Source organism: Canis aureus, chromosome 17, assembly GCF_053574225.1.
Source record: "Canis aureus isolate CA01 chromosome 17, VMU_Caureus_v.1.0, whole genome shotgun sequence".
Lineage (NCBI taxonomy): Eukaryota > Metazoa > Chordata > Mammalia > Carnivora > Canidae > Canis > Canis aureus.
Window position 1 is genome coordinate 650,487 of NC_135627.1, and position 12,520 is coordinate 663,006.

A 12,520-nucleotide genomic window follows, 5' to 3' on the forward strand; every position below is an offset into this window, starting at 1 on the left:
TTTGTGTTACATTTTTGCAAGGATCACAAGTCACGTGGCCTCTGCTGCATTCCAGTGAGCTTGAGAGTGGCAGATAATGGGATTGTTGTGAAAATAGTTCTGTCACGGTGGAACCCCTGAGAGGTCTCAGGACCCTGGATTGCCTAGACCATACCTGGGGAGCGGTGTGTTTGAACTGTATTATGTTCGCTGAATTGCACTCTGCTATTTTGGCATCAGCAGTGAGGGATGCTGTAAGAAGCACCTTTGGAAGCTTACTCTGCCATTGGCTGTGGGCATTGTGGGAGGGGCTAGTCTGTTTCTAAGAGCAGGAAGGGCACAGGGCAATGTCCTTCTATGAGTGGCCACAGGGGCCACTCCTTCGGGTTTCAGTAGGAGGAGCTGTGCCACTTCTGGGCCACTGGTAGGTTTTTAAATCTTATGAAACAGATTTTCCTGACTAATTCTGTTTTCATCTTTGGTTTGGCACCAGGGAAGCTAAGAGCCTAATTTTTAGCCCCCATTCGGCTCTTACGTGTGGTGTGTGTGTCTGGGTGTCACCCCCAACTTTCCAGCTTCTTCCTGCTCAGTCTCTCCGTCAGCGTGCTGTACTCCATTCACATATTTCTGTAAGCTGGAGTTTACTCTGTGGGGTTTTATGTACTGACTGTCCTGTCCTTTTCTGAACATGATTGAGTATAAATCGTCTCAAGTGAAACTCTCCTCCTTATGTTATTTTGTGCAGTGTTTGTGTAGAGCATTAACATCTAGCAGATTAGAGTGTGTTGATTTACGGAGGCCAGTGAGTCACTTTCATTTCTGGTGTCCTTTTCATCAGGTTACCTTAGATAAATCTGAACCTAACCATCCCATATCTGGAAGTACAGAGCGCTATTTTGTTTCCTTACATACTATATATAGTACAGTTACTTGGCAGTCTTGCTATTTACTACCTCCCACAGCCTCTGCCCTATTTTTCCATTTTATTTCTGTCTAGTGTATACAGATATTTCTGTTATTCATATTATTACAATTAGTCATAACAGGCTTCTTACAGCTGCTTTGGGAACTGATGATTAACTCTATTCTTAGTTACCTGTATGTGTTTTCATCAATGTGGCTGATTTTAAACTGGGAAAACTTAAAACATTGATGTTTACACACTGTAGAGCTCTTCTGTTCATTAGAGCTTGAAATTAATGGAAGCCGAAGCAGACGCTGCAGATGGGCCGTGGTGATACGGTTGTGCCTCTGGTCAGACACCCAGCCTGGCTGTATCGGGGGCTACGTGTGTGTGTAAAAGAGGGATTTTCCTAAGACTTGGGGAAAAAATAATGTATCTTGTGCTAATTGAAGTGGGTAGGGATCAAATGTATTTTGTACAAAATACTGATTCTCAGAGTTGTTTGAAGGTTACACTTCGCCTATTTGTTGTTAGAGTGCTGTCATTTCAGCTTCCGGGAGACCGTGTGGTTTCCTCAACTGATGAGGCACGAGGCATGCTGTGCCGAGGTTCTGCAGTGAAGCTGACCTGGTGGGAAACAACGAAGTCCAGTTAGACCACCAGCCATGGGGATGGGACGCTGAAACGAAGCTCCGGACCAGTGGTGTTGGCTTTCCTGCTCCTACTGCGTCCAAAGTGTATGCATAGGGCATTTCAGAACAGGCCCCCAGTTTCTGGTGTTTCCTCGGGCTGGCCACAGAAGTGCCCTCTGCTGCGTCACACAGGATGAGTGGAAACTAGGTGTGGCCACAGACCGCTTCTTACGAAAGCTAGACTCTCTTCCTTAAGGAGCCCATGAGAGACGCCGTGGACAAGAAGAAGCTGGAGCAGCTTTACAACAGGTACAAAGGTAAGAGGTGAGAGGTGGCTGGGGCTGGTGGGGGCCAGGGCAGACAGCCCCTCACCGTCTCCGGGGAGCAGGATTCTGTACTCCAATCTGTGTCAAGGGGACCTCGACCAGGGACCATTGATGGCTGGGGTGGGATGCCAGGAGTGGGGTCTGCGGGTGGAGCTGTGGTGTCCCGTCACCCCCCCCACACACACACACACACCCCGTTCCAGGCAGGGTCTGAGGTGTGCTCGGCCAGCTGGGAGGTGGCTGTCTCAGACACCACCGGTGGCCCCCACGCTGCCCCGGGAGTTGGAGGGTTAGAGTGAAAAGGCTCATCAAGAAGTTGATCTGACGTGAGGGTTAAAGTTGACTTTCTGCTAATGCGGTGTAGCCAGGTGGCCCTAGAGCACCTTGGCTGTTGGGGAGGCCAAGGTGGGGAAAAGCTCTTAGCAAAGAAACTTTTGTGTTATAAATTGGGGACAGTTGTTTTTAAAATCAAAATCAGCACTTAGAATGGAGCTTTCCCTATTGAAATATGGTTGTGCTGCACAGATACGTCTGTGTGACAGATATGCACAGACCTAGATCACTCAGCAGGCTGTCATATTCCATATCAGATGTCAATCTGTGTGGCATTTGGAGAGTCAACTACTATTCAAGAGTTTTTTTCTTTCTTTCCAGCACTTTCTAAGGTTAACTTTATTTTCCAAATTTAAAGACAAAAACAGCAACCTCATTTAAACAAGTATTAACCCAAACAAGTATAACTCCTTGGCTTTAATTCTTGTTTATGTATTATTTATGTATCATTTTTATTTTTTACTTTTGAAAATACTATGTGTATTTTTTAACCTATTTAGATCTGAAGATAGATGAAAAATTATATTTTTTAAAAATCTTTGGCACAGAAACATACTCTGTGGTGGGAAGATCAGCTTTGTATTTGAAAAATGAGCATTGGTTTTCCAAAATGAAAAATCATTTTTAATAAGCTGTAATATGCTTTCAATGTTTTTGGCTAAGGTAATTGTGGAGCTAATTGTGAATCACATGCTGTGCAGATTTCTGAAGTGATTCAAATATATCTAGCACCTTAAAAAAATACTTTATGTGATCATTATTTCTTTAAACAGCATCCTTTCATCATTTAACTTTATTCATGCAAATCTTGTCATTTAAAGTAGACATGTGCTATCATCTTGGACTCTACAAATAAACGTATTGTTTAAAGACTGTTGACAAATATGCTGGTTTATGTTCATGTATACGAAGGAATGAGTCCTCTGAAAATTACTTTCAAATAGTATTATTGCAAGTGAAATTTATGAGGTGAGGGCATTGAGGGCGATTTTGCTCTCCTGAAGATCAGTACCTTTGGGAGCATTGATGAGGAAGCTGGGTGAGAAGCAGAAGCCCTTGGGACACTACTCCTATAGTTATGCAGGAGAAGAGGCTGTGAGGAAGCCTGTACTTTCGTTTGTTTACTTTATGGCATACATTTTCTTTCATTTTGGTAACATGTCTATTAAAATGTAGTACGTAGTACTTAAATGACCAAAGTTAAATTTTATACAATGGAAGAAAAGCTTATCACACCTAATCTTCATTTAAGCAAAGAAGCTACAAATTTTCTCTTTGTACCTTCTAAACCAACAGAATTAATGTTTATGTCATGATAAGATATTAGTATACATGCATTTTTATTAGACCTAGTTTGTTGAGGTCTTGCTGAGATTTTTCTAATAGACTTTATTATTTGATTTTCTGTTGAAGAAATGCTAAGTTCCTTAATTTCATTTCTAGACCAGAAATGGGAGTTAAGGAGGCCTGAATTTCTAAGGCATTAAATGTGGATACATGAACTTAATGATTTTGAAGCCTAAATGTTGTACAGTAGTATTAAAGTTATAGCAAATGAAATCACATTAAAAAGAAAAACAGCAGGATCCCTGGGTGGCGCAGCGGTTTGGCGCCTGCCTTTGGCCCAGGGCGCGATCCTGGAGACCCGGGATCGAATCCCACGTCGGGCTCCCTGCATGGAGCCTGCTTCTCCCTCTGCCTGTGTCTCTGCCTCTCTCTCTCTCTCTGTGTGACTATCATGAATAAATAAATAAAATCTTTAAAAAAAAAAGAAAAAGAAAAAGAAAAGCAGGGCAACCTCGGGTGGCTCAGTGGTTTAGCGCCGCCTTCAGCCCAGGGCCTGATCCTGGAGACCCGGGATCAAGTCCCACGTCAGGCTCCCTGCACGGAGCCTGCTTCTCCCTCTGCCTCTCTGTCTGTGTCTCTGTGCCTCTGTGTGTGTGTGTGTCTCTCTTTAATAAGTAAATAAAAAATCTTAAAAAAAAAAAAGAAAAAAGAAAAACACTACTTGATGAGATGATCACTGGGTATTATACTATATGTTGACAAATTGAATTTAAATTTAAAAATGGGATGCCTGGGTGTCTCAGCGGTTAAGTGTCTGCCTTCAGCTCAGGGCATGATTCCAGTTCGGGGATTGAGTCCCTCATCGGGCTCCCTGTGAGGAGCCTGCTTCTCTCTCTGCCTATGTCTCTGCTCTCTCTCTGTGTCTCTCGTGCATAAATAAATAAAATCTTTAAAAATAAATAAATAAATAAATGTAAAAAAATAATAAAGAAAAAACATTAGTTTATTGTTTTGGCAGGGTTGTGATAACTTAATATGGTAAACACTTTAAAAATTCAGTATTTTTTTTTAAATTATAGATTTTTAAAAATTTTAAAATAATCTCCACACTCAATGTGGGGTTCAAACTCATGCCCCTGAGATCAAGAGCCATGCATTCCCCTGACTGAGCCAGCCAGGTGCCCCACAATGCAGTATTTTTTTTTTTTTTTTTTTTTTTGTAGCAGTATGCCTTTGGGCAAACTAGAATTGTGTAAACTTGAATATTTATTTTACTTTATGGAAATTAATTTTTTTCTTAATGATGAACTCTTCTCAAAGAAGTTATAGTGATTCTTTCTTACCCTAAACTCCAGTGACCTAGATTTTTAAAATAGGGCTTTTTTTTTTTATGAATTATTTGTTGCTGTCTCATATGCAGTAGAAAATTGTGGTCCAGTGATTGATATATCATGCTTGCTAGGGCTAGGACTCTAACCACCCATTAGTGGTACTTTTCAAAACAGCGTAATTTCTTTCTCTCTTGATTTTCACTGTAGACCCACAAGATGAAAATAAAATTGGAATTGATGGGATTCAACAGTTTTGTGATGACTTAAGCCTTGATCCTGCCAGTGTCAGCGTTTTGGTTATAGCATGGAAATTCAAGGCAGCGACACAATGTGAATTTAGCAAAAAGGAGTTTGTAGATGGCATGACAGAGCTTGGGTAAGTAAATTGATCTCACTTTAAACTTTTTCAAAAAGGAAAATGCTTTCAACATTAATTATTTTTCAACAGCCTGTGAACATTAATTTCAAATTAATTTATTTTCTTTCTTATACATTTTCTTTGCCTCTGCTCTATTAAGATTTTGGTTTCCTTTTAAATTCCGGTTAGAGTTTTATTTAATATTTTTATTTAGATTAATCCCTTTTGTAATTTACTTTTTAATTTTTATCCTTCCTGTTTTGAATTCACAGTAAATATCAGGGTGTTTTTGTTTGTTTTCAGCCATTCAATTTATTTCATGATACTGTATCCTGAATGTGTAATTTTTTTGTGTTGCTATGTTAAACATTAATAAAATACCATTTTGGTTTTTTGCTTGTAACACTTCTCTGTTCTACCTATCCCAACCAGGGTTGGGATAAAAGCTTCCTTAATAACTTAAAATGTTTCTCACTTGTCAGATAAGTCAGAGAATTAAATGAAAGCATGTAACATAAATGCCTTTTGATCATTAAGCTTCCTGAGCTATTTCATGGGGTGGTATAAATGCCAGCATGCTTGACTTGCTGATATTGTGATATTTTGATGTTGACAACTTAAACTAGCTTATTTTTAGCTGCTGAAGGAGCTTAAAAGTCTAAGGTAAACATGTTCTTAAAGGCATGTACTTACAACATCCCAGGAGAAAAAATGGGACATATGTTTTCCACTAAACTGATAAATCTGTTATATTTATTGGCTTTATCTGTTTAGATGATAAACTCTGTAAGACTTCTTGTATTGCTGGTGGTTGTATAAAATCAAACAAAAGACATCACTGTGACAATGGCATAACAGCATGTTGCTTCGTGTTCTCTGCACTCAGGAAAACCTAGGTGAATTACAGGGGATTTTGGAACGGAAGACACCTATTAAAGCAGCATTCACTTGGCATTGTACTACCGTTTATCCCATCCACTAAAACCTCCCCCAAGGGGGAGATTTTGGAAATAAGTACCTCTTATAAAAACACTTACTGGCATTTCTTAGGCATTATCTAAAAATATGCTGTACTGGTGAATTTTAAAAATTCCTGTCTATTATTCTACTAAGTGTTATAAATTTAAAAACATATTTTAAAGATTTTGAGTATGAATCTTCCCAAACTGTGCTAGATAAATTCATGCTTTCTTCTATGGAATGTATAGAATATAATTTAAGATTGTAGTTGGTGCTGATTGATAGTGCTTCTCTTCACATCTCACAGGGCAGTTAAAGGGGAAAGCACTTTGTAAATATTAAAGTGCTGTATGTTAAGTATTGTTAATGTGACAGTAAACTATATTTTACAGATAACTTAAGTGCTTTTAGAGATGTAAGAGACTGTTATAGTCTAAACACCACTAAAAAATCCTTTGGTTTTGTTTCTGCTCTATTGCTATTTTTCACATTTTCCTGGCTATTAACTCTTGACAGTGGTTGGAATACCTGCCTTTAACAGTTAATCCTACACCCTTTCTTTGAGGGCTTGTGGATTCATAAGTGAACAGAGTAAACTTTATGAAATTCCTTGGCATCTTTGTAAAAACAAGAAATTGGCCATATTGTGGATATGTTTCTGGACTCTATCGTATTTAGTGGGTCTATTTATCCTTTACCCTGCAAGCACACAGGCTTCATTATTGTAGCATTAGGTAAGTTTTGAAATGAAGTAGTGAAGTATTCCTACTTTTTTTTTTTTTTAAGATTTTATGTATTTATTCATGAGAGATGCAGAGAGGCAGAGACATAGGCAGAGGAAGAAGCAGGCTCCCTATGGGGAGCTTGATGAGGGACTTGATCCCAGGACTCCAGGATCACAACCTGAGCTGAAGGCAGACACTCAGCCACTGAGCCACCCAGGTGTCCCTCTTTGTACTTTTTTTATCTGCTTAAAGACTGTTCGTCAAGTTTTATATTTCAGTGGGGAAAGAAGAATCTTTTCAATAGCTGATACGGAAATAACCAGGTGAGCCTGAGAACATGTCACCTCAGTCCCTGCTTCAGAGCATGCATGGGCCACCCCTAGCGATGGATATGGGCTGGATTACACACCTGTACAAGTATCTTAAAACTGTAAAGTTCTAGACAAAACATGGGAGAATGATTTGTTAAAACACAGATTAAGAGACACTTTTTTGGAGAAGATATAAAAAGCACTAACCACAAAGGAAAAAATTAACAAATTGGACTTCATCACAGTTAAGAGCTCTGTTTAACAAGAGATAACTGTTAAAAAGACAGAATAGTGGGAAAAGATACTTGCTCTGTGTGTGTGTGTTAAAATTATGATAAAAATGGTAGAGGATGTGTGATTCATGTATAATTTCTAAAGGAGCAGGAATAAAGGAAGAAAAAATTCAAAAGAACGTGAGAAAAAACTTAAGGAAAATTAGCTTAATGCAGGACAAATAGCAAGCACGTGATAAAATGGAGAATTTAAAGCCAATGTGTCAGCATTTACATAATTACATTAAATGTAAGTAAACTAAATACTGGATGGATTGTAGAAAATCAACTCAATTATTGTGTATACTGTTTACAATAGATACAATTAAAACATAAGGACACAGAACAATTTGAAGGATAAAAGTTGATGTAATTTGCAAATATTTACAAGAAAATTTTGGTGTGGCTATGTCAATATTAAAATAAGCTAAGGGGATCCCTGGGTGGCGCAGCAGTTTAGCGCCTGCCTTTGGCCCAGGGCGCGATCCTGGAGACCCGGGATCGAGTCCCACATCAGGCTCCCGGTGCATGGAGCCTGCTTCTCCCTCTGCCTGTGTCTCTGCCCCCCCCCCCCTCTGTGTGACTATTATAAATAAATAAAAATTAAAAAATAAAAAATAAAAAATAAAAATAAATAAAATAAAATAAGCTAAGGCAAAAAGTAATTCTAGAGATAATGAAGGACATTTCATAATGAGGAAGGGTTTATTTCACATGGAAAGCACTGGATTATTTAAAGCAAAAATAAACACTACAAAGAGATATAAATCTGCAATTTGTCAAAGCAGGGAATTCTCACATACCTTACCAACTGATAGAATGAGCAGGTGAAAAATCCGTAAGGAAATAGGAGATTTGGACAGCACAATAAATGGCCTAATGGACATGCTTAGAACATTGGCTTTGATGTTGAAGAATACATATTCTTTTCAGAAAAGTAGGCCATTTATAAATATTGACCATAAACTAAGTTGCAACAAATTTCAAAGAATTAAAATGATACAGACTATGTTTTCTGACCACAATACAATTAAGGTAGAAATATAACAAAAAGATAACTTGGTAGGTTGAAATATGTGTAAATATTGTATACTCCTGAATTACCCTTGGGAATAAGAAGAAGTTACAGTGGAAATTAGAAAATATTTTGAATGATGAAGGAAATGCTTCACATGAAGACTTGTAGGATTCAACTTCCTAAATGCCTATTTTAGAAGGAAGAATTGAAAATCAATAAGCAAAGCATCCACCTCAAGAAGTAGAAAAAGAGCAGGAAGTTAAACTCAAAGAGTGTAGAGGGAAGGAACTAATTTTTTTGAACAGTCAGTCATTTAAGGAAATAGAAATGAAGTCAATAGAAAGGATCCATAAACCCAGGGCTTGCTGTTTGAAAAGAATTATAAAAGTAACAACCAATATGGGATGAAAAGGGCGACATCACTATAGACCCTATAGACGTTAAAAGAAACAAATATGTATTTTTTGTTTATTTGAAAGAGGGGGCAAGCAAGAGTTGGGGGCAGAAGCAGAGGGAGAGGGAGAAGCAGGCTCCCCGATGAGCAAGACCCTTGCATCATGACCTAAGCTGAAGAGATGCTTAACCCATTGAACCACTCAGTTGCCCCGAAAGATAAGAATATATTACCAACAACTCTATGCTAGTAAATGTGAAAACAATGCAAGAGAGGAATTGTCTTAAAAATACAATTTACTGAAATGGACACATAATAACTCTTAAAAAATTTGAAGCCGTGATCTAAAAATATTTCTTTTCAAAAAGAAAACAATTGACCAGGATTGGTGCACCAGCACATCCTACGAAACATTTAATGAAGAGAATAACACTAATTTGGCATGACCTCTTTAGAGAATTGTACAGGAAGAAACACTTTGTAATTTGTTTTGAGGCCAACACAACCGGATAACAAAACCTAGAAAGGATATTTTAGTATGTATGCTGCTGAAGTGAGCACAAAAGGATATTTTGAGAGTGGAAATTTATTGGCTACTCATAAGAATCAAAAGATGCATAAGATGCAGAAATCTTAGAGAAATTATCAGCAAACTATACCCAGCCCCCAAAACAAGTCAACCAAAAACCAGGATAATTTATCATGACAAAGTTTGTTATTGTCCAGGATTCTGAGGTTTGTTTAACATTACAAAGTCCAATCAACATAATTTATCACAGTAACAATAGAAAAGGGATTATCTCAGTATATAAAATGAGTTTGATAAAATTCCATTCCATTCCATTCTTTTTTTTTTTTTTTTTAAGGGAATTTAGCACAAACCAAGACTACCAGGATCTTCGGGACACTTGTGTGGTTCAGTGGTTGAGTATCTGCCTTCAGCTCATGGCATGATCCTGAAGTTCAGGATTGAGTCCCACATCAGGCTCCTGGTGGGGAGCCTGCTTCTCCCTCTGCCTATGTCTCTGCCTCTCTCTGTGTATCTCTCATGAATAAATAAAATCTTAAAAAAAAAAATACCAGGTCCTCAAACTGACCACCCCCCTTTTCCTGCCAAATCCTGCAGAAATACTATACTTAACTGCCACACGAATGCCTGCTTTTATTCAGCACTGAACAGGAGGTGTTAGCTGGTCTGATCCACAGATAAAATATTCGAATCAATAAGTGAGGTTAGCTAAACTGCAGGGCCCAAGATCAAACAAAAATCCATCTTATTTATAACACTGAATGCAACAATACAACAAAGCAAAGTGAATTTTAAGAATGTCATTTTCAGTAATATCAAAACTACAAAACACCTAGGATAAATCTAATTAAAGGTGTGTACTACCTCCCCATGGAGAAAACAACTCACTGAGAGGCAGGATACATGAATAAATAGAGATATAAACCTCATTCATAGGTTGGGACAGTCAGTATTTTATCCCTAAATATATCTATACTCTCAGTGTGATATGAATCAAAACCGCAATAAGTAGTGTTATGTGTATTTGTATGTGTAATTTGACAAATGGATTTTTTTTTTATTGGGACGCCTGGGTGGCTCAGCGGTTGAACATCTGCCTTCAGCTCAGGGTGTAATCCCGGTCTAGGGATCGAGTCCTGTATCAGGCTCCCTGCAAAGAGCCTACTTCTCCCTCTGCCTTTGTGTCTGCCTCTCCCTCTGTGACTCTCATGAATAAATAAATAAAATTTTTTAAAAAGATCCAGGACCCCAGGATCATGACCTGAGCCAAAGGCAGGCGCTCAACCCCTGAGTCACCCAGGTGCCCCTTGACAAATGGATTTAAAATTTATATGAAAATGCAGTCAAGAATAGCCAGCAGTTCCTAAAGAACAAGATGGGAAGATTTACTCTCTACTTTTCAAGCTGCAGTATTTAAGACTATGTGGCACTACTACAGAGAAAAAATAGACTGGCAGGACAGAATGGGAAGCCAGTGAACATATCCATGTGTACAGGTGCATTTGTACACATGGCCAAGGCAGCACACAATACCACGAGTTCCTATTTATCAAGTTCAGAGACCAGGTAGCTGACCTTCAAGGAGTGGGGGGATGTAGGCACACAGGAGAGCACATGGTGGCCCCACAGGGAAGAAGCCAGGATGGGACAGCGCTGCCATGCCCCAGGTGCTGCCCCACCACCCTTGCTTTGCTATGGGTCCCCAGAGCTGTACACCTGTGCCTCCTGGGCTCATGGGTGCTGACACAGGTGTTCTGCCCTCTCTAAGCCCTGCTGACGGAGTGCATTCATCAGTGAAGCATGGCTGTTATCCTTTTCCTTGCTGGGTAGTCAAAATTAAAAAGACAATTTTAGGTTTTCACTACTCTAGATTTCTGCTTTAAAATCTTAATATTCTTTTTTAATTTTTAAAATTTTAAAAATATTTGGGAGTGGGAGTGCATGTGGGAGAGAGCATGAGCAAGGGGGAGGGGCAGAGGGGGAGGGAGAAGCAGCCTCCCACTCTCCCCACCTGAGCAGAGAGCCTGATGTGGAGCTCAACCCCAGGACCCCAGGATCATGACCTGAGCCAGGCAGACGCTTCACTGATGGAGCCACCCAGGCGCACCAAGGCTTTTTAATATTCTCAAAGGCTGTTGACCTTTTGAAAGAAAATCCAATTTTACTATTTATTTATTTTTAAATTATTTTTTCAATTCCAGTATAAGTAATGTAGTGTTATGTCAGTTCCAGGTGTACCAATAGTGAATCAGCAACTCCTACATGACTCAGTGCTCATTATGATAAGTGTACTTAATCCCCTCAACCTATTTCCCCCTCCCCCAACCCAGAAAACCCAATTTTAAAGCAATGGAGTTATGTTTTATCATACTTGGTTTTTTTTACTCTAGCCTGCTGTAAGGAAGTGAGTCCAAGATCAGGAGCTTGTGGGCTGGCAGAGTGGCTTGGCTCCCCAAGGTCACAGAGGAGTTGGAGTCTTTCTGATTTGCCCATCCATCATCCCAGGGCCCTGGCCTGTGTGTGGGTGAAACTGCATCTATATTCCAGCTCATACAGAGGAAGGCAGGCAACTTTGGATTTTGTTTTTTCCTTTTAATACTTTTTCCTTTTCCTCTTTTTTAAGATATGAGTCATATACCATAGAGTTCACCCACTTAGTCTACAGTCAGTGGTTTTGGTGTCTTCACAGAGCTGTGCAGCTGTCATCATCACAGTCAGTTATGGAACGATGGAGTCCTTCCAGCCACAGAAGGGGGCCCACAAGCAGTCTGCCTCCTGCCTCTGACCTCCCGGGGACTGGGACAAGCCTCAGGGTGCTGCAGCCGGCAGGCAGCTGCAGCAGGCACCAGGGGGCCGAGGGGCTGGGGGGCACGGGACGTCTCCCACCTCCACAGCACTGTCTCTCATTTGCAGGTGTGACAGCACGGAGAAGCTGAGAGCCCTTCTGCCAAGATTAGAGCAGGAACTGAAGGACACAGTGAAGTTTAAGGATTTTTATCAGTTTACCTTTACCTTCGCTAAGAACCCCGGGCAGAAGGGTTTAGGTGAGTGTAAAATCCACATTCGAAAGAAGCCGTTATTTTCTTGAGGCTAAAAGTGGGTATGACCAGCCAGGTCCCGGTCCTGCTGCTACAGTATTACTGTTGTTCCTTTGGCATATT

At 39.8% G+C, this 12,520-nt stretch overlaps 1 protein-coding gene across 11 annotated transcripts in view; it reads left to right on the forward strand.

Moving 5' to 3' along the window:
* Positions 1-12,520, forward strand: part of DCUN1D2 (defective in cullin neddylation 1 domain containing 2) — a 34,087-nt gene that overhangs the window by 4,808 nt on the left and 16,759 nt on the right. For 7 of the 11 annotated variants that reach the window (XR_013355408.1, XR_013355410.1, XR_013355409.1 and 4 more), the window contains exons 2-4: positions 1,418-1,832; positions 5,000-5,168; positions 12,273-12,403. Coding sequence is in view for 6 of the 11 variants with exons in the window: in XM_077854883.1 (XP_077711009.1) it covers positions 1,778-1,832; positions 5,000-5,168; positions 12,273-12,403 (355 nt within the window). In the remaining 5 variants the exon portion in view is untranslated. Of the gene's footprint in view, positions 1-15; positions 404-1,398; positions 1,833-4,999; positions 5,169-12,272; positions 12,404-12,520 lie in introns of those variants that run through there. The other 4 variants (XM_077854881.1, XM_077854878.1, XM_077854882.1 and 1 more) reach the window with 4 other exon arrangements.